Genomic DNA, 21094 nt, shown 5'->3' with positions numbered 1-21094 from the left:
CCGCCATTCAATAAGATCATGGCTGATTTCAACCTCAGCCATCTTTTATGTTTGATAACATTAGCAGTGTTTCCTTTGGTCATGGAGTCTCCTGGATTTGTACCTTCTGTTGGATTTTTTTATGCTGGTGTCCCTCTCATACGACAGCTATTGAGGGCCCTATGAAAACAATATTTATACAACTAATACGATAGCAAAATACTGCGGATGCTGGAAATCCAAAATAACAACAGAAAATGCTGGAAAAACTCAGCAGGCCAGGCAACATCCGTGGAGAGAGAAATAGAGTCAACGTTTCTGGTCGATACCCTTCAACAGAACTGAGAGAAAAGGCAGGAAATGAAACAAAAGGCAGTTTGGGGGCTTGGAAATGGGGGAGGGGATGAAAGAAGAGACATTAAGAGATATTCAAGGTGAGACGAGATAGTTTATACAACTAATATATGACTAGAAAAGGCAGTTTTACAACAAACTAAAATGTCTTCTGTTGAGAAGATATTCACTATCCCATGTGCCTATATTATGGTAACTTCCCTCAAACAACCTGGCATCTAATTCTAGAATGAAATGATCGCACACAGGCCCATCGCTCGCATAATATGTCAGTGGGATGTTTTACTATGTTAAAGGCACTATATAAATACAAGTTGTTGGCAGTAATTATTGACAGTAAGTGGGTTATTGTAAGAAGTCAAGAATTAAAAGGAAAGTGACAACAAATATCTAATTATCTGGAGTTATGATCAGGTTGTACGAAGGATTGAGCAATTTTCGAAAGTGGCAGTGTGTTTGCCATTCACTGTTGTACCTCTGTTGGCCTTTGTTGCCTCTAGACTTGACTATTCCAACGCACTCCTGGCTGGCCTCCCACATTCCACCCTACGTAAACTTGAGGTCATCCAAAACTCGGCTGCCCGTGTCCTAACTCACACCAAGTCCCGTTCGCCCATCACCCCTGTGCTCGCTGACCTACATTGGCTCCCGGTTAAGCAGCGCCTCGATTTCAAAATTCTCATCCTTGTTTTCAAATCCCTCCATGGCCTCGCCCCTTCCTATCTCTGTAATCTCCTCCAGCCCCACAACCCCCCCAAGATATCTGCGCTCCTCTAATTCTGCCCTCTTGAGGAGCCCTGATTATAAGCGCTCAACCTTTGGTGGCCGTGCCTTCTGTTGCCTGGGCCCTAAGCTCTGGAATTCCCTGCCTAAACCTCTCCGCCTCGCTACCTCTCTTTCCTCCTTTAAGACACTCCTTAAAACATGCCTCTTTGACCAAGCTTTTGGTCACCTGCCCTAATTTCTCCTTATGTGGATTGGTGTCAAATTTTTTGTCTTAAAATGCTCCTGTGCAGCACCTTGGGACATTTTACTATGTTAAAGGTGCTATATAAATACAAGTTGTTGTTGTACAAGACTTATGTGGAAACTAGTCGCACCAACCATTATTGCCCTCCATCGGTGAAAAGGATTCCTGCAGTTGCCATTTCTAATCCACTTACCTTATTATGTTGTCAGTCATGCTGTAAAGTACGAGGTGGGGCTCAATGGGACCGAGACTCACCTAGGCTTTTCCCACCGCCTCAGAGACACAGGCCGCCATCTTTTCCACCTATTACCCTGACTGAAGAGTTTGCTGCGCTCTATGTTCCTACCCCAGCCATTGGAGAAAGAGACGCAAGAGAGCCGGCGCAGACTCAGTGGGCTGAATGGCCTCCTTCTGTGCCGTTATGACTCTGTGGGGGAAAAATTCGGTTGGTTGCTTTGTGCCTCCCGTTAGCACCCGGGCGCGGCCCCGCCAACGCCTCCCGCAAAATTCAGCAGGAGGTTAGCGGTGGCGGTAACCATTAGCGCCCTGCCGCTGGTGATGACATCGTCGCCGTGCGCAGCTCCCTGCTCGTGCCCCGACCGCGATCTTCGGTATCGCCCCCGTCTTACCGCCGGACACTATGTCCGATGGGGTCAGGGGGGCCTACCTGCGGCCGCAGCAGCACTAATTAAAGGCCAGGTGCCAGGCGGCCATTTTTGTTGCTGGCCTTCTGCCAGCATCTGCCCCCGTTGCCGTTCCCGACCTCCTCTGCAGCCCTCCCGCGGAGTGCCGGCTGCTCTACGTGAGCCCGGCATTTCTCTTGAGTGCCGGGCTCTTTTGCCGGCACTCCGATCCCTGGTGGCCCAGCTGGGCCCCGGGTCGCGCTGCGCTAGGCCCCTCCCCTTTAAGAAGCAGAGGAAGGCCTGCAGTATCACGGCACGAGGAGCGACGTAGCGCCGCAATATTCCCTCGCAGCGCCCCAAGAGGAAAGTGGGGCGCTTCCAGTAGCGTCCCGCTTCCCTTGTGGGGCGCTACCGATGAACTTCAGCCGCGGGGGTGCTAATTTTTTCGGGGCGTTAAAAGTAGCGCCCTGGCGAAGTTAGCGCCCCAAAGGGGGCACGACTACATTTTCCCCCCTATGACGCTACATTAAAAAAATCCCAGCCTGCAACTTTTGTTTGTGGAACCCGCTCTGTAATGTGAAACTAGTGTGGGTTGCACAGTAGCTGGAGCCGAGATCAAAACTCCGAAGCCTCTTCAAGATCAGTTCTCTATCTATTAAGCACTACACTGCAGAACAGTGAGGCTTGGACCCATTGTTACTACCAGTGAGTGTGAAAGAGTGGACACCTCACACAGTGCTAAAAAACTTCCCTTCCATTGAAAAAAAGTGCAGCCCCATCAACACCAACACCCTAAACAAATACAAATGGAAGAATACCTTTCAAGGAAATTTATAAACATGCTCTCAACTGCTGGTATCTTAACAGCGAACAACCAGGCCCAAGAGTTACCATGGAAACAAAAGGCTATTTGTTTGAGCCTGTGTGTTGTTGGACTTTCCGAGCCCCATTGATTGTCTCCTGCCATCACACAACAGCACTTACGGCTGGTTTAGAAGTGTCGTGGTGATTTATGGCGTTCCTCACAAACGTTATGGTCTCCGTACAACAAATCCTACCGGCTTCACTAACCAGACAGACAGGGCAGAGGAGACAGTGCTGTGTGTGAATCACTGCGTTCTGTTCACACACATGGCTTGCCGTGACTCAAGAAGTTTTTTCCTCATTTCTGCTCACTCAGCTATTGTATTTAAGGGATGAGGGAGAGTGCTTTTAGTGCAAACTACTTCCCCCTTTTATCTGGTATGATAGTAAAATACTGCGGATGCTGGAAATCCGAAATAACAACAGAAAACGCTGGAAAAACTCAGCAGGCCAGGCAACATCCGTGGAGCGAGAAACAGAGTCAACGTTTCGGGTCGAAACCCTTCGTCAGAACTCCTTTTATCTCTTAGCCACAGAAGGTGCGAAAAGTCTCTTCAATTTTAAGAGGTGCTTCTTTGCAACGGGTCACCAAGGCGAATCGCCACTTAAGTCGGGTGGAGGAGGCCTTATCAGGTGATCCAGGAGAGCAACTTCTCTCAGCAAGGGGAAATCAAAACCCACCCCCCCATCATGAAAAACAAAGGCTGCGAGTTTTCCTCTCGATGCGGCTTGGGAGCAGGACAGCTGCCTTCCGGGTTCCAATCCCACCCCCAATGACGTCAGACGCACAGACGCAATTTTGCGTCAATTGGCCTTGTTAAGCCCCGCCCTGCGGACTTGCCGGCCAATTAAGAGGAATCCGGTCAGATGATGTCATTTGATGACCCGTCATCTGCTGGTTTTCTCAAAGGGACCACGCACAAATTTTCTTTGACAGCTCCTTTCTCAGTGTTTGACAGCATTGAGGTGCTGCAAACACTGACAATCACAGTACAAAGGTGAGCGCTTGCACCCAGGCTCTCCAGTGACTCCCTGCTTAGGCTAGAACAGATGGCAGCTGCAGGTGAGGTTACAAAAGCAATCTGTCACTGGTGAGAGAGGTTCTCCCAATGAGGTGGGACTACACAAACAAATCAAAACTTGTTACCTGCAGAAAAATCTAAATACATTAAAAATGAATTTCCCAACATTTTCTTACCTCTGAATCTCACCAGTGTACCAGTGGATCCTTCACACCACTTCTGCAGCTGTCATCAATGCAGAAACATTACAGCAGACCCACAGCACGCTACACTTACCTGGCATGGTGTCCGGACGTCAGGAAGCCCGCAGTAGAACTGCCAAAATTGCAAAAAGCCTCTTAACTGCCTGTTGACAACCTGTTAACAAGCAGTTAAGTGCCTATAATCTTCTTCCCGCCATTGGTGTCGGGTCCATGCGCAAATCAGGGACCCGGCACCTGGGAAGATTGCTTGGAGGTGGCTTGACAGCGGGTTTCCAACCCGCTGTCAATCTTTGCGATTTTGCCGGATGTCCCGCCTCCAAACCCGCCCCCTGAGCGCTGGCAAAATTCCGGCCAAAGTGTCAATCTCTAAAGGATGGGGCATCATGTAAAAGTGTTTGGCAAATCTTCCTCGTCGCTTGGAAAACCGGTGAATCACAGCATGTTGAATTTCATCTCTTGCGTCCGACATTATGTTGAAAATAACAGGCAACTCTTCGGAGCTTTCCCTCTCCCCGGAAGACCACCTCTTTAAATAATCGAGTACTGGCTATTTACACAGTGGCACTCGGCCCGCGCTGAGCTATTGCATATGTTACCACTTTCAAATTGGCACACAGGAGTAAAAAAGGATAGCAATCCCCTTTCAATTGCTGTTTGCTTTTGTAAAGTCCGCGCCTCAAAAATACACGGACTTCGGGAGAACAGTTTAACAGGTACTTTACTGAACAAGAGGCAGCTTGAAACTGAAACTACAGAAGCCTACTAGGGCCTTTTATACAGGGGTGGTCACTGCCGGTACTGCAGTCTAAGACCAGTTATTCCCTTAAAGGTACATACACAACAATTCCTCCCCTTTTAGATAAACAGTACATAACATTCATTTAACAACTAAATAATAACTAATTACAATTACAATTTCCTCAGTAATATATACATCAACTGAAATAGTCATTTATAAGTTCAGTCTTTGAGGAGGCTTCCTGATCCTGACTGGATAGCACCTTTCTCGAGTATCCTGTTCTGGCGGTGGAGTCAATTCTGGCTCATTGTCATTGGTTGGTTCGTCAGCTTCCAATACCCCTGCTTCTGAGGTAGACGCAATCTGTACTTCGGGCTCATTACCAGGTGCACATGCTTGTGGTACAGGTTTGGCTTGTTCCTGTGACTCTAGAATCTGGTCAGCATGGTGTCTCACGATGCTCTCTCCAACATCCACTGTGTACATTAGTGGTCCCTGCTGTGTGCATATCGTGCCTGGCTGCCATTTTTCCGTTCGGTAGTCGCGGGCCAAGACTGGTTGCGCTATCTTGAAGCTCCTGGTTGGCTTCTCATTGATGTGCTGGAACTGCTTATCCTCAAAATCTTGTCTTATGTTTGGTTTGAGCAAATCCAAGCGACATCTTAGTCTCCGGTTGAAAAACAGTACGGCTGGAGTTTGGTTGGTTACTGCATGTGTCGCATTCCGGTAAGCAAACAGGAAGTTATCCACCTTGTGTTGCAGTGGTATGTCATCATTATACATTGCCTTTATGGCCTTTTTAAAGGTCTGAACAAACCTCTCAGCCAATCCATTTGTGGCTGGATGATATGGGGCAGATGTGTAATGTTTCACCCCATTATTCTTCAGGAACCTCCGGAAATCCTCAGACACAAACTGTGGGCCATTGTCGGAACAGATCTGTTCTGGTAACCCATTCCTGGTGAAGATGGTCCTTAGGACTGCAATAGTTTTCTCCGTGGTGGTGGAGGACATTTTAATGACCTCTGGCCATTTCGAATGGGCGTCCACAGCGATTAGAAACATTGAGTCCATAAATGGACCAGCGAAATCAATGTGTACCCGTTGCCATGGAGATGAGGGCCACTCCCATGGATGTAGCGGGGCCTGTGGTGGAGCGTTTTGGACCTTCTGGCATCCTGTGCATCTCTTGGTCATATCCTCGATTTCTTTATCGATTCCCGGCCACCACACAAACGCCCTAGCTAGGCTCTTCATTTTTACCCCTCCCAGATGACCCTCGTGAAGCTCATTGAGTACTCTATCTCTCAACTTGGGTGGAATTACCACTCGGGATCCACACATCAAGGTTCCCCGGCACACTGACAGCTGTTCCCTCCTTGACGAGAATGCTGGCAACAGTGAGTCGCCATATGCTGGCCATCCCTTCACCGTCAAATCATAGACCCGAGAGAGTGTCGGGTCATTTCGGGTTTCCTTCTCAATACTTGCGTTTGTAACAGGCAAACATTAGACTATGGTCGCATGGAATATCTCCACATGGTCCACTGCAGATGCTTCTTCCGCCATAGGCAACGGTAGGCGCGACAGCCCATCAGCGTTTCCATGTTGTTTCGTACCTTTGTACTCTATGTCATACTGATGTGCCCCTAGAAAAAGTGACCATCTTTGCAGCCGTTGCGCCGTCATCACCGGAACGCCCTTCTTTGGGTTAAAAATTGAGACCAGGGGTTGATGATCAGTCAGTAGGGTGAATTTCTGCCCGTGCAGATAGTGATTGAACTTCTTCACCCCCCACACCAGGCTGAGGGCCTCCCTGTCAATCTGGGTGTAGTTACGCTTGGCTGAGGTTAGCGAGCGCGATGCAAAGGCTATTGGCCTCTCTGAACCATCACGGAATTTGTGTGACAGCATCGCTCCAATGCCGTAAGGTGACGCATCACATGCCAACCGAATCGGTAGTGTTGGGTTGTAGTGGGCCAATACTTCTTTTGAAGTGATTTGGCATTTACATTCCTGAAAGGCACGCTTACACTCATCACTCCATTTCCATGTTACACCAGTTTGAAGGAGGGCGTTCAGTGGGTGCAGAATTGTAGATAAATTCGGCAAGAACTTATGGTAGTAGTTCACCAACCCGAGGAACGACCTCAGTTGCGACACATTTTCTGGTGCTGGAGCCTTGACTACAGCCTCAATCTTGTCCGGCGACTTATGCAACCCTTCCTCATCAATCATGTGGCCACAATACGAGATTTGTCTCCTGAAGAACTCGCATTTGGGACGGTTGGCTCATAGCCCATATTCCTGCAATCTCGTGAGCACCTGTTCCAGGTTGGCAAGGTGTTCATTGTCATTTTCACCCGTAACCAGGATGTCGTCCAAATAACACTGGGTCCCCGGGATCCCTTGCAGGACTTGTTCCATTGCCCTCTGCCACATAGCCGGGGCCGATGCTACCCCAAATACCAGTCGATTGTACTGGTAAAGGCCTTTGTGAGTGTTTATCGTGAGGTATTTCCTAGGTGCTTCTTCCACCTCCATTTGTAGATACGCTTGAGCCAGGTCAATCTTTGTAAAACGTTTCCCTCCAGATAGTGAGGCGAAAATATCTTCTATCCGCGGAAGCGGATACTGTACTGTGTGCAGGACTGGGTTTACAGTCACCTTGAAGTCCCCACAGATGCGAACCTTCCTTGGCTCCCCAGGCGTGCTGCTCAATGCTTTCTTCATTACAGGAATGATGGGTGTGGCCCACTCACTCCAGTCCACCTTAGACAGCACCCCCGAACGCTCCAGACTCTCCAGTTCAGCTTCCACAGCTGGGCGTATCGCGTATGGCACCGGTCTGGCGTTGAAAAATTGTGGGATTGCGTTATCCTCAATCTTTATGGTTGCCTTTACTCCTTTTAGAGTCCCAAGTTCTTGTTGGAACACCTCTTCCGCGTCAGATAGAATTTGTGACAGATGTCCAGGTGCGACGTAGTCAACTTTTTTGTCAGTCACAGTTAGTGCCAGAATGGAATGCCAATCCAATTGTAGTCTTCGGATCCATTCACGTCCCAATAATGGTGATCCTCCATCTCGTAGTATATACATGTATAGTTTCTGTGTTTCCTTTCCGTTATATTCAACTGGCACCCTTATTTTTCCTCTGAAGTAGACCTTTTGCCCCGTGTATGTCTTCAATACAATGGACGTGTCCTTTAAGGGTCTGTGTGAGAATAGCCGCTCATAGTCTCGTCGATTCATGACAGTTAGGGCTGATCCTGTGTCCAATTCCATCTTCACTGCGGACCCTGCTATCATGAGGGTGACCCAAATGGTTCGGTGATCTTCTTTTGCAATCACGTTGTGTAATTTTAAACAACTTAGTCGCCTGCTCCCGGAGTCCTTATCACTCTCCTGATCTTCGGAACTACTATCTGTCAGTTTCTTTACTTTCCTGTACTGTTCCTTAGTAGTTCTTGTCGTGTTGGTCTTCTTTCCCGACCTGCAGACTCTTGCTATATGTCCCATTTTCCCGCATTGCCTGCATATTTTGTCTTTAAACCAGCAGTCCTTCTGCTCATGGGTTGTTCTGCCGCAGCGATAGCACTTTTCGGCTCCATACGCCATTTCGTTAGCGCTGTATTCTTGTGGTTTCTGTTGTATTTCCGCAGCTCCCCGTGCTGCTGCTTCGTAGGATACTGCCACGCTGAAAGCCTGTTCTAGCATCAGGTCCTTTTTTGAAAGTAGTCGTTTCTGGGTTCCTTCACTCTGGAGCCCGCAGACAAACTTATCCCGTAAGGTGCCTGCCAGTCCTGCTCCGAACTGGCAGTGCTTCGATAACTTGCATAGTTCCGTAAGATAGTCAGCATTGCTCTCATCTTTGTGCTGGTTTCTTTTATGGAACTTGAATCTTTCTGCTATCAGCAGTGGTGTAGGGCTTAGGTGTTCCTGTAAGATATGAACAATCTCCTCAAAACTTTTCTCCATTGGTTTAGCTGTGGTAATTAAATTCCGCAATAGGCCGTACGTACTCGCACCCATCAGATTTAATAATACCGACGCCCTCTTTCCATCAGCCACCTCATTTGCCTTGCAGTACACTTCAATTCTTTCTACATACGCGGTCCAGTCTTCTACCTCGTTGTCGAAAGCAGTGATACTGCCACTTTTCGGCATCTTGGGTGATTTAAAATGGCGCCTCCCGCGCTTTTGCTTCTTCCCCAACGGGATAAAATGGCGCCTCCTGCGCTTTTGCTTCTTCCCCTTACTGCCACGCTGCTCCTAGCGTTCTATGGGGTAATGGCGGCGACCCGCAGCTTCGGCACGTCTCACTTTCCTTCCCCCCCGTTTGGTTTCTCTCCGCTGTCCTGTTCTCGAGCACCGACCGCGCCCTGTGCGCTCCACCTTCTCTCTCTTGTTTTCTTTTCCCGGCAACGCTGCGCGGCCCGTTTCATAGAGCCGCTCGATCGAGCTTGAGCCCGCCGCAGTCCGGGAGGGTCAGCGCACTACCTGCTACCAGCACGATTCGCTGGAACCACAATCTCTCCCGCAATTCTCCAAACACCGATGGATTCTTTGGGTGGTTGCCCTCGGTCGACGCCCGTTGCTCAGACTACGACCTTCCAGGACCTTCCTTTCAGGCGAGAGCCCCGTGAGATGATGCCACACTGCAGGTGAGTTCGAACTTACTCGTCGCCACTGTAAAGTCCGCGCCTCAATAATACACGGACTTCGGGAGAACAGTTTAACAGGTACTTTACTGAACAAGAGGCAGCTTGAAACTGAAACTACAGAAGCCTGCTAGGGCCTTTTATACAGGGGTGGTCATTGCCGGTACTGCAGTCTAAGACCAGTTATTCCCTTAATAAAGGTACATACACAACAGCTTTAATGTGCATTGAACAGGGTAGCACACAAGGAGGAGGGGTGAAATCTGATTACTTTCACAAGCAGACTTACCTTGGCCTGAGTTATCCTCAAAACCAGGTCATTGAGATATGAGAACCATCTTATGTCCCCCACATTGAAATAGCCCCTTTATTTCTTACATCTATGGGACTTTCTGCGGCAGAAATAATCAAACTCAAACATACTTTTAGGAAAGTTTTTTTTGTGTGCGTCTGTGATTCTTCCCCCACCCACCCCCCACCCCACACAATAATCATCCATTTTAACAATGTCATTGCAATAGGAAACCGAGTATTAATTTTCGTCTGGCTGCAGATGAATGTGGTGGAGGGGATGAGTGTGGGAGCTTGCTACTGGTGGGGTCTGATGTCTGGTATTCGACCCACACATTTCTGATACCACAGACGGTGAGTAATGTAGAAGTGCTGTGTGCCGGCAACCCAAGTGTACAGGGGAATCATCAGAACTTCCCCCCGTTGAGTCTCTTCAGTTTGAAAGGAGCCGAGCCCGCCGAGCGCTCACTGCCAAGCTTACACTCTGCTGCGCCTCACACTCAGCTGGGAATGCTCTTTTATCTGGCGTAACCTCTGGTTAGCGGACTGCCTCTGGACTGCTCATTCCGGCTCCCAGCTGCTTTCTGTGCTACTTCACTGCAGCAGAAAATAAAAAAGAGAGAGAGAGAGAGAGACAGCATCGGTTGTGCTTCAGATATCTGGGAGAGTCACCACAATGCCTTTCTTCTCCGGCAAATACATAAAAAAGAAAATAGGACTCAATGGAGGTAAGCCCCGGCTTCTGAAGACTCATTCTGCTTTCCTCTTAAATTCTGAGCGCTGGTTTTGTTTGCTTTTATTAAATGGCAATTCGCAGTTTTGATAAAGAAAAGCTACATTGATGCCAAATGTCACTAGCATGTGAAGCTTGTTTCTTAAATTCTTTGAGGGCTGGGCTGGCGTTTCTGTGCAGTCGAAAGAGGTTCACGGTGTACGTATAATTTGTGGATATCTAGAGGTTGTTTTCAACAGTTCTCTTACGTTTCTTTAATTCCACTCCGGAAAATTTGTTATCAGAAGGCGAGAAGATTTTTTTTTTCTGTGCGCAAAGGAAATGACGTGTGTATAAGTTCAAAGTTGAGAAGTTCCAGCTTAGAGAGGTACTGTCGACACCCAGCTCTACCTCGCCACCACCTCTCTCGACCCCTCCACTGCGTCTGTGTTGTCAGACTGCTTGTCCAACATCCGGATGAAGGGAAATTTCCTCCAATTCAACTTTGTGAAGACTGAAGCCCTGATTTTCGGTCCCTGCCACAAACTCCATTCCCCGAGCTGCTGACTCCATTCCCCCTCCCTGGCCACTGTCTCCGGCTGAACCAGACTATTCACAACAGCGGCGTCCTATTTGATCCCTAAGCTGAGCTTCCGACCCCATATCCACTCCATCGCAAAGACCGCCTCTGTAATATCACCCGTCTCCGTCCCTGCCTCAGCCCATCTGCTGCTGAAACCCTCATCAATGCGTTTGTTACCTCCAGACTCGACTATTCCAACGCTCTCCTGGCCAGCCTCCCCGCTTCCACCCTCCGTAAACTTGAACTCACACAAAACTCTGCAGCCCGTGTCCTAACTCGCACCAAGTCCCGTTCACCCATCACCCCTGTGCTTGCTGACCTACATTGGCTCCCAGTCGAGCAACACCTTGATTTTAAAATTCTCATCCTTTTGTTGAAATCCCTCCAGGGCCTCGACCCTCTCTATCTCTGTAACCTCTTCCAGCCCTACAATCCTCCAGGAATTCTGCGCTCCTCTAATTCTAGCCTCTTGCGCATCACGGATTTCCATTACTCCACCATTGGTGACCGTGCCTTCAACCGTCTAGGCCCTAAACTCTGGAATTCCCTCCCTAAACCTCTCTGCAACTCCACCACTCTCTCCTCCTTTAAGACACTCTTTATAACCTACCTCTTAGACCATCACCTGTTTCAATGTCTCCTTCTTTGGCTCAGTGTCAATTGTTGTCTGATTGCGCTTCTGTGAAGCGCCTTGGGATGTTTTACTACATTAAAAGAGCTATCTAAATGAAAGCTGTTGTTGCTGTATTGGTGGAATTTACATACAGATTTGGGCCATTCAACTCCTCTGTTGATTCTGGTGTAGAATTCAGTCAGACAGATCAGGAGAGCCCCAGGCTCAACCTTATCCGTGCTGAGCTACCTGACTTCAGCCAGTGTAGATGATCACCAGGCTCCTGGGCTATGAGGGGGAGGGGGGGAAATCAGCGCTCCCATTCAGTGGCCCCTATTAGAAAGTCTTCTTCTTCTTAGGCAGTCCCTCGGAACCGAGGATGACTTGCTTCCACATTAAAAATGAGTCATCAGGTGACTGATGAGTCCAATGCGGGACCTACAGTCTCTGTCACAGGTGGGGCAGACGGTGGTTGAAGGGGCGGGTGGATGGGGTGCTTGGGTTGACGTGCGCTCCTTGCGCTGTTTGCGCTTGGCTTCCGCTTGCTCCCGGCGAAGAGACTCGAGGTGTTCGGCGCCTTCCCGGATGTTTCTCCTCCACTTTGTGCGGTCTTGGGTCAGGGATTCCCAGGTGTCGGTGGGGATGTTACACATATTCAAGGAGGCTTTGAGGGTGTCCTTGAAGCATTTCCTCTGCCCACCTGAGGCTCTCTTGCCGTGCCGGAGCTCCGAGTAGAGCGCTTGTTTTGGGAGTCTCGTATCGTGCATGCGGACAATGTGACCCGTCCATCGGAGCTGATCGAGCGTGGTCAAAGCAGTGCAATTGGAAAGTGCACATGTGTGGACGTCAGGTGAGACCAGAGCCAGATGTGGTTGTGACACCATTCCTGGCAGAACATCTTGCCACTCCTCGCCGCCAGGGCTCAAACACAAAGAATGGCCATTTGGGTGAGGGGCTGGCGGTGCCCGTGGAACCGTAGCCCTACAAGAAGCAGTGCCTTCAGGAGACGAGAGGGAGATTGAACCTACCTTCTTTCCTGATATTCGAAGCCTACTTTTCAAGGCTCAGCAAAATAAGGACCTGCCCCTCATCGGCCCCTGCAGGGCTAGAGCTCGCCAGGCCCCTGAATACCTACAACCCACCACTTTGAAACACAATCGCTTGCTATTGTGTGACATTAGCAGCCAAGCTGCATTTGTAAGCTCACATTAAAGGAAAGCCGTAGAAATACGCAGAACATCTCTGCATCTGAAAGAGTCCTCTGGAGACGTATCTGTCTTCAGATGCAAATGCCACTATAATTCCGGAAGCATTAAGAATCTCTCTCTCTGCACTGATGCAATTTGCACAGCCTGCTGACTCCTTCTGCATTCCTACTTGGACAGATCGCTGTTTAGAGATTAACAATCTACCATCCGCCCCCTCCCCCCCCCCCATTGACTTTCTTCCTTCCTGTGCGAGAGCTGTTGACATTTCATACAACTCCCTCGAATATCATCCAGAGAGAACATTGCATTCCGAATGAATTGCTAGTTTTAAATCAGCAGTCTGCTCTTTACAACAAACATAAGACACCCAAGTGTAGTTGGGGCAAATCGCTTGGACGCTTTCAAAAGGAAACTGGACGAGTACATGAGAGAAAAGGGAATAGAAAGATATGCTGAAAGGCTGAGCTGAGGTAGATGGAATGGGAGGAGACTCGTGTGGAACATAAACACCAGCACAGACTTGTTGGGCCGAGTGGCCTGTTTCTGAGCTGTATATTCTACGTAATTCTATGTAACACTCGAATTTTTCTTTCATTAAGTGTCTTGCTGGGATGAAATCTGCGGAGGTTGTGGTGGTGAAGAGTCTTTAAGGAACTAGATTGTGGAAAAATGGCATTGGTCTGTGTTTCTTCCTTCTCATATTTTAACTTATTCGATGCCACTGTGCAGTTTATTTTGATCCTTTCCCCCCCACCCACCCCCCAATGGAAAAGTATCTACCTAATGGCTCAGTGAGCTTGTCCAGAGTGTAGCTGAGCTATGCAGGCCAGGAAGAGTCCCTGGTCTGTGCCGATCTCAGCTACGGTAGTAAAGGTGGCCACGCAATTGGCCTCAGCCCCCCTGGGGTAAAGGGTTTTCCAAAGACAAAGGTGAGCCAGGGATCGCTATCCAATGACCCAAGTGTCAGCATTAGCTCAGTAGTGGCACTCTCACCTCTGAGGCAGTAGATCGTAGATTCCAGCCCCTAGTCTAGAGACTTTTTGAACACATAATCTAGGAAGACACTTTAGTGCAATACTGAGGGAGTGCTGCACTGTTGAAGATGCATCTTTTGGATGAGATGTTAAACTGAGGCACCCGTCTGCTCGTAGGTGAATGTAAATGATCCCATTGAACTACTTAAAGAAGAGCAGGGGAGATCTCCCGGTGTCTGGCTAATATTTATCCCTCACTTATCCAATCGTTAATCCAGCATGACACAAATCTGGTCATTTATCTCGTGGTGGGATCTTGCTGTGTGCAAATGGGCACCAGCGTTTCTCTACATTACAATATAGTGACTTCACTTCAAAAGGAATTCATTGGCTGTGAAGCACTGAGATGTCCTGAGGTCTTTGACGTTGACTGACTGTTTTATTCTCACAAGCTCCTGGACACCTGGAGCTTGGTTCACTGTGCCAGTTTCTCCTGCTTCCTTTCCTCTTCAGCTATTCACACGTTCTCTGTGCCACGTAAATGTTTTTCATTTCTCTCAAAATACCTCATGTTGTCTCATATTAATATCACTGCAGCCATTTAACCGTCTCCTGTTTTCCATTTAAGTACTTTACAGGTCATACTACTACTTTCAAATACGGTTCATCTGTAATTTCTTCCAGTTCTGATGAGGGGGTCTACACCTGAACTCTTAAGCCCACCATCCTCTCCCCAGATGTTGACTGACCTACTGAGTGTTGCCAGCCTTTTCCATTTTCTTACTTTAGATAAGTGGCCTCTGGCGGGGGGGGGGGAAGTGGGGAGGAGATGAGGAAGGATTATTTACTGGGTGCGAGCGGCAAGCAACAGGAGGGTTAATGAAGAGTTGGCAGCTATCTGTTCCTCTTGTGGTCTTGGCCCTTCGGAGCTGGACTGGTTGGGCAGATTCCAGTGGCATGATGTGTAGCCAGATGTTGGCTAGATTCAGCCACAACCCATGTGACACTCTGAGGCCGGTCTAATTTGTTCCAATAGTCATCCATTTAAAAGAGAAAAAGATTCCATCACAGCCTAGCTAATGTTTGTCGCCACAGTAACCCCAGCAAGCACATTTGTGAGGGATCAAATTGAATTTAACCTCAAAATCAGCCTAGTGTTCTGGTGTAATGCATTGGCTGAATTTCATGGTGTAATAATTTTATCGAGGTTTCTTTCATTATTATTCATTCTTGAGATGTGGGCATCGCTAGCAAGACCAGCATTTATAGTCCATTCCTCGTTGCCCTGGATACAACCGAGTGGCTCGCTAGGCCCCTTCACAGAGCAGTTAAGAACATAAAAACATAAGAAATAGGAGCAGGAGTCGGCCAACCGGCCCCTCGAGCCTGCTCCGCCATTCAATAAGATCATGGCTGATCTGATCCTAACCTCAAATCTTCTATCACTCTCCATCCCACCCGAACCCATGTGATCTCCCGGGAGAGGCGAAAAACCAGATAAAAAACCCAATGGCCAATTTGGGAGAAAAAATCTGGGAAACTCCTCCCCGACCCATCCAGGCGATCGAAACTCGTCAAGGAGACCACTCCGTCCCTATATTTTCTACAGTACTTACCTTCTGTAAAGGCGAGCACGTTGGTGTGGGATTGGACTCTTATATAACATAGAAACATAGAAGATAGGAGCAGGAGTAGGCCATTTGACCCTTCGAGCCTGCTCCGCCATTCAACGAGATCATGGCTGATCATCCAAACCCTAGCACCCGGTCCCTATACCGACAGCCATCCCACCCAAGCCCTATCCCCGTAACCCCATAACCCCACGTATTTAATCCCCCCTAACACTAAGGGCCAATTTTTATCATGGCCAATCAACCTAACCTGCACATCTTTGGACTGTGGGAGGAAACCGGAGCACCCGGAGAAAACCCACGCAAACACGGGGAGAATGTGCAAACTCCACACAGACAGTCACCCAAGGCCGGATTTGAACCCGGGTCCCTGGCGCTGTGAGGCAATAGTGCTAACCACTATGCCACTATGCTAACCATAGGCCAGACCGGGTAAGGACAGCAGGTTTCTTTACCTATAAGGCATTAGTGAACCGGTTGAGTTTTTACATCAATCCGACAGCTTCACTTTTACTGATAATAGCTTTTTATTCCCAATTTTTTTTTTGAACTGAATTCAAAATTCTCAATCTGCCGTGGTGGGATTTGAACTCATGTTCCCTGGATTACAAGTCCAGGCCTCTCCTGCTCCCCTTCTACCATCTACTGTGACACTAAGGGGGCGATTTTGTCAATGGGGGCGTGTTGGAGGTGCTCCATCGACTTCTGGCCAACCCACGCTATTTTCCCTTGATTGACCTTGATTGACCTTGATTGACCTTGTTAAGCCCGCCCAGCCAGGGAAAGACGGTTACAGAGAACGTCAGCTCTGTGAAGCTGTCAAACACTGACATTCTCTGTAGTTTGATGAGTCCTTGTATTCAAGACTCACCAAACCTCTTCTGTGACCAGCCATCTGTCATCTCTGCCGGTGAGGTGCGAGACTCTCCGCATCCCCAACTGTTGAAGTCTGCAGGAAGAAACAAAGATAAGTAAATATTTTCTATCACTTTTCACTCACCTCACATACTCACCTCTCCACACTTGCACCCATCACTTACCTTCACAGTGCACTTTTGCACCCCGCAGACCCACTGCTCACCTCGGTGACCCTGGCGGGGTTCGCAGCCTTCGGGAAGCCCGCACTTGTGAGGGTAAAATGGGGATAATCCTCTTATCTGCCTGTTAACTCAGGCAGTTAAGTGGCTGTAATCCCCTTCCCGTCTCCAGGAGATGGGACCAGGCGCGGGTCGGCTACCTGGCAAGATGGCACGGAGGCGGGTTGGGGGCGGGATGGGTACCCGCCCCCAGCTTCTGCCATTTTCCCGGCAGTCCCGCCTCCATACCCGCCTCCCAGGACTGGCAAGATCGCGCCCTAAGAGTTTGTAATGTGCTGCTAACGAGGGTAGCAAATCCACCATTAATGTAGCACCCTGGCATTTTGTAACTGTAGATTCCACTTCTTCCTTAATCATGATAACCCATAAATACTCCAACTCTGAGCAAATCAGCAGGTTTACTCCCTCCTCCCCCCCCCCCCACCCCCCCAGTGCATTGTGTGCTCAGAGTGTGTGATGCTGACACTGGGAAATGGAACACTTTTCCGTTTCCGCCTCAAACAGCCCCAGGTCCCATGTGGTAGTTAGGTGCAGTCTAAGGCTCCCTCTACTCTGCCCCAACAATGGTGCTTTTAGGATAGCAAAATACTGCGGATGCTGGAAATCCGAAACAACAACAGAAAACGCTGGAGATACTCAGCAGGCCAGGCAGCATCCATGGAGAGAGAAATAGAGTCAACGTTTCAGGTCTGGGACCCTTTGTCAAACTGGAAAAAAGCAGGAAATGGAACTGGTTTAGGGGCTGGGAAAAGGGGGAGGGGACGAAAGAACAAAAGGGAAGGTCGGTGATAGGATAGAAAGCAGGAGAGATTAAGAGACATTGAGAGATATTCAAGGCAAGAGGAGATGGTAATGGGACAGGTTAAGGAACAAAGGATGGCTCTAGATGAGGAGTGAATTGCGCTGGCAGAATGAAGGACAGCTGCCCTGTGGGAGGGAAGAAAAAACATAGAAACATAGAAGATAGGAGCAGGAGTAGGCCATTCGGCCCCTCGAGCCTGCTCCACCATTCAATGAGATCATGGCTGATCACCCAAACTCAGTACCCTGTCCCTGCTTTCTCCCCATATCCCTTGATCCCTTTAGCCTTAAGAAATATATCCAACTCCTTCTTGAATATATTTAATGAATTGGCCTCTACTGCCTTCTGTGGTAGAGAATTCCACAGGTTCACCACTCTCTGGGTGAAGAAATTCCACCTCATCTCTGTCCTAAATGGCTTACCCCTTATCTTTAGACAGTGACCCCTGGTTCTGGACTCCCCCGCCATCGGGAACCTCCTTCCTGCATCTAGTCTGTCTAGCCCTGTTAGAATTTTATAAGTAACAGGACTAGACAGGCTAGATGCAGGAAGGATGTTCCCGATGGCGGAGGAGTCCAGAACCAGGGGTCACAGTCTAAGGATAAGGGGTAAGCCATTTAGGACAGAGATGAGGAGGAATTTCTTCACCCAGAGAGTGGTGAACCTGTGGAATTCTCTACCACAGAAGGCAGTTGAGGCCAATTCATTAAATATATTCATGTAGGAGTTAGATATATTTCTTAAGGCTAAAGGGCTCAAGGGGTCCCAAACAAAAATTGTGAATAAAAAAAAGAAGAAAATATATATATGTGATAGGGGCCGAGGTTATGATCTGAAATTGTTGAACTCTATGTTGAGTCCGGAAGGCTGTAAAGTGCCTAATCGAAAGATGAGGTGCTGTTCCTCGAGCTTACGCTGAGCTTCCATGGAACAATGCAAGAGGCCGAGGATGGTGAGGTCTGAGTGGGAATGGAGCGGGGAATTAAAGTGACAGGACACCGGGAGCTCGGGGTCCCCCTTACGGACTGAACGGAGGTGTTCTGCAATGCGGTCACCCAATCTGCGTTTGGTCTCCCCAGTGTAGAGGAGACCACATCGTGAGCAGCGGATACAGTATACTAAATTGCAGGAAGTACAAGTAAATCGCTGTTTCACCTGGAAGGGGTGTTTGGGGCCCTGGACAGTGGGAAGGGGGGGAGGTATAATGGCATGTGTTGCATCTCCTGTGCTTGCACAGGAAGGTGCCGGCGAAGGGGAAGGGGTGCTGGGGGTGGTTGAGGAGTGGACTAGGGTGTCGCGGAGGGAGCGGTCCCTACGGAATGCTAAAAGGGGAGGTGAGGAGAAGATGTGTTTGGTGGTGGGATCACGCTGGAGGTGGCGGAAATGGAGGAGGATGATCCGTTGAATGTGGAGGCTGGTGGGGTGAAAGGTGAGGACAAGGGGAACCCTATCGTGGTTCCGGGAGGGAGGGACAAGGGTGAGGGCAGAAGTGCGGGAGATAGAACGGACACGGTTGAGGGCCGTGTCAACCACAGTAGAGGGGAATCCTCGGTGCAGCAGTTTTGACATTTTCCATTTCCTGCACGAGCACATCCTGTGGCTTCTCTAGCTAGTTCAGTGCAATCTTGTGTTGTGGGTTCTTGCCCACTTGAAACTGAATTGAGATTGTCCAAAATCACTGATGTTGCACCCTTACACCTGCAGATAGAAGAGCCCTCGATCTCATTACTATTATTAGCATTCCACCTCAGAGAGGCAATGGTTTCAGTATTTCTGTCTTTCATTCTGCCAGCGCAATTTACACTTCATCTAGAGCCATCCTTTGTTTCTGAAACTGCCCCATTACCATCTCCTTTTGCCTTGAATATCTCTTAATGTCTCTTAACCTCTCCCGCCTTCTATCCTATCACAGACCTTCCCTTTTGTTCTTTCATCCCCTCCCCCATTTCCCAGCCCCTACACTTGCTTAAAAATCTGTTCCATTTCCTGCTTTTTTCCAGTTCTGACGGAAGGTCATCGGCCTGAAACGTTAACTCGGTTTCTCTCTTCACAGATGCTGCCTGACCTGCTGAGTATCTCCAGCATTTTCTGTTTTTATTTCAGATTTCCAGCATCGGCAGTACTTTTTTTTTGTTTCAGTATTTTGATGCTCTGCAAGAGGCTCCTTCGTCCCCGGTAACAGATACTATTCCAACAGGCAGACACAAAGGCTCACTCTTACTTATTTGGCTGCACTAAAAGGCACTTCACATTATATTATATTATACATGAGGACACTGTCTCAATAAACAATGTGTTAGCAATGTCTGCTAACTCATTAAAAAGTGATAGAATTGGTGTTATGACTTGATTCATTTTACACGTGGGTTCTCCTGTTTCTCAGAGGTGAAATCGGAGCCAAATTGCATGCATTCCAGGCCTGTGTCATTTACTCGTTCTCATATATCATTTCACTGCGCTCCCACACAGCTTCTATCTTAGCACCGATGCAGCCTAACTTCCACCTCATTTATCATACGCTCTCTTATGGCTGACACAGCTTACTTACATCCTACCAGTCCCAGATGGCCTCTCAGAGTCGCAACTCCTCGCTTATGAAATTAGTGGAGATCCTCACATTGAATGTCTTCGCTCATGCTCCAATTACATTGAATTTACAGCACGAAAACAGGCCATTCGGCCCAACTGGTTTATGCCCCACACGAGTCTCCTCCCACCCTACTGCATCTCACCCTCTCAGCATATCCTTCTATTCCTTTCTCCCTCAAGTACTTTTCCAGCTTCCCCTTAAATGCATCTATGCTAGTCGCCTCAATCACCCCATGTGGTAGCCAGTTCCACATTCTCACCACTCTCTGAGTAAAGACGTTTCTCCTGAATTCCTTATTGGTTCACCAGACTGATTCCTGGGCTGGCAGGACCGTCGGATGAGGAGAGATTGGGTCGACTAGGCCTGTATTCACTAGTGTTTAGAAGAATGAGAGGGGATCTCATTGAAATGTATAAAATTCTGACAGGGCTAGACAGACTGGATGCAGGGAGGATGTTTCCCCTGGCTGGGGGGTCTAGAACAAGGGGTCACAGTCTCAGGATAAGGGGTAGGACATTTAGGACTGAGATGAGGAGAAATTTCTTCACTCAGAGCGTGGTGAACCTGTGGAATTCTCTACCACAGAAGGCTGTGGAGGCCAAGTCACTGAATATATTTAAGAAGGAGACAGATAGATTTCTAGATGCAAAAGGCATCAAGGGGCATGGGGAGAGAACGGGAATATTGTACAGGTAGACTATCCTTTATCCGCACTTCCGAAAACCGAAAACCTCTAAAAACCGAAAGTTTTTTCGTGGAGCGTAAGTCGTGTGCACAACATGACCCGAGTGGCGCCAAACATGACAGGAGTGGTCCGGGAGCTCTGCCTTTCCCTGTGAGCAGGGCAGAGGGTCACAGAGTTCCCTCCTGGGTAGGAGATTGCAGGCCCAGCCGGGCAGTGTGAAGGAGGTACCGGGAAAGTGAACCCAACAATACAGCGGCCTGTCCGATAGCTGCAGTGGCCCGTCCGATAGTCTTTTCTTCCCCCCCCCCCCCGACCTGATTTGCGGGCCAGCTTAGTGTAGGAGTCAGCCGATATCCGGCTTTCCCACAACTGGCGGCGGCAGTCGCGTCCCAGACCCCCGCTAAGTCAAGGAATTCAGATACGGAGCAGGGGGAGCCGGAAACCTCGATCTAACGGCAGAAATCAGCAGCCGTTTTGTTAGGTTTTTTTTCTT

At 48.8% G+C, this 21094-nt stretch overlaps 1 protein-coding gene across 4 annotated transcripts in view; it reads left to right on the top strand.

Moving 5' to 3' along the window:
* Positions 1-21094, top strand: part of arhgap22a (Rho GTPase activating protein 22a) — a 395268-nt gene that overhangs the window by 299543 nt on the left and 74631 nt on the right. Inside the window, exon 1 of one of the 4 annotated variants that reach the window (XM_085970364.1) lies at positions 10227-10434. The exons of the other annotated variants lie outside the window; for them this stretch is intronic. Coding sequence (XP_085826490.1) covers positions 10383-10434 — 52 coding nt within the window. The 5' untranslated portion in view covers positions 10227-10382. Of the gene's footprint in view, positions 1-10226; positions 10435-21094 lie in introns of those variants that run through there. 4 annotated transcript variants of the gene reach the window in all.

This window comes from Somniosus microcephalus, chromosome 29, assembly GCF_052327205.1.
Source record: "Somniosus microcephalus isolate GS21.2 chromosome 29, FLI_Smic_1.0, whole genome shotgun sequence".
NCBI lineage: Eukaryota > Metazoa > Chordata > Chondrichthyes > Squaliformes > Somniosidae > Somniosus > Somniosus microcephalus.
The sequence above is the reverse complement of the archived record's forward strand: the minus strand, read 5'-3'. Positions and strand labels throughout refer to the sequence as shown.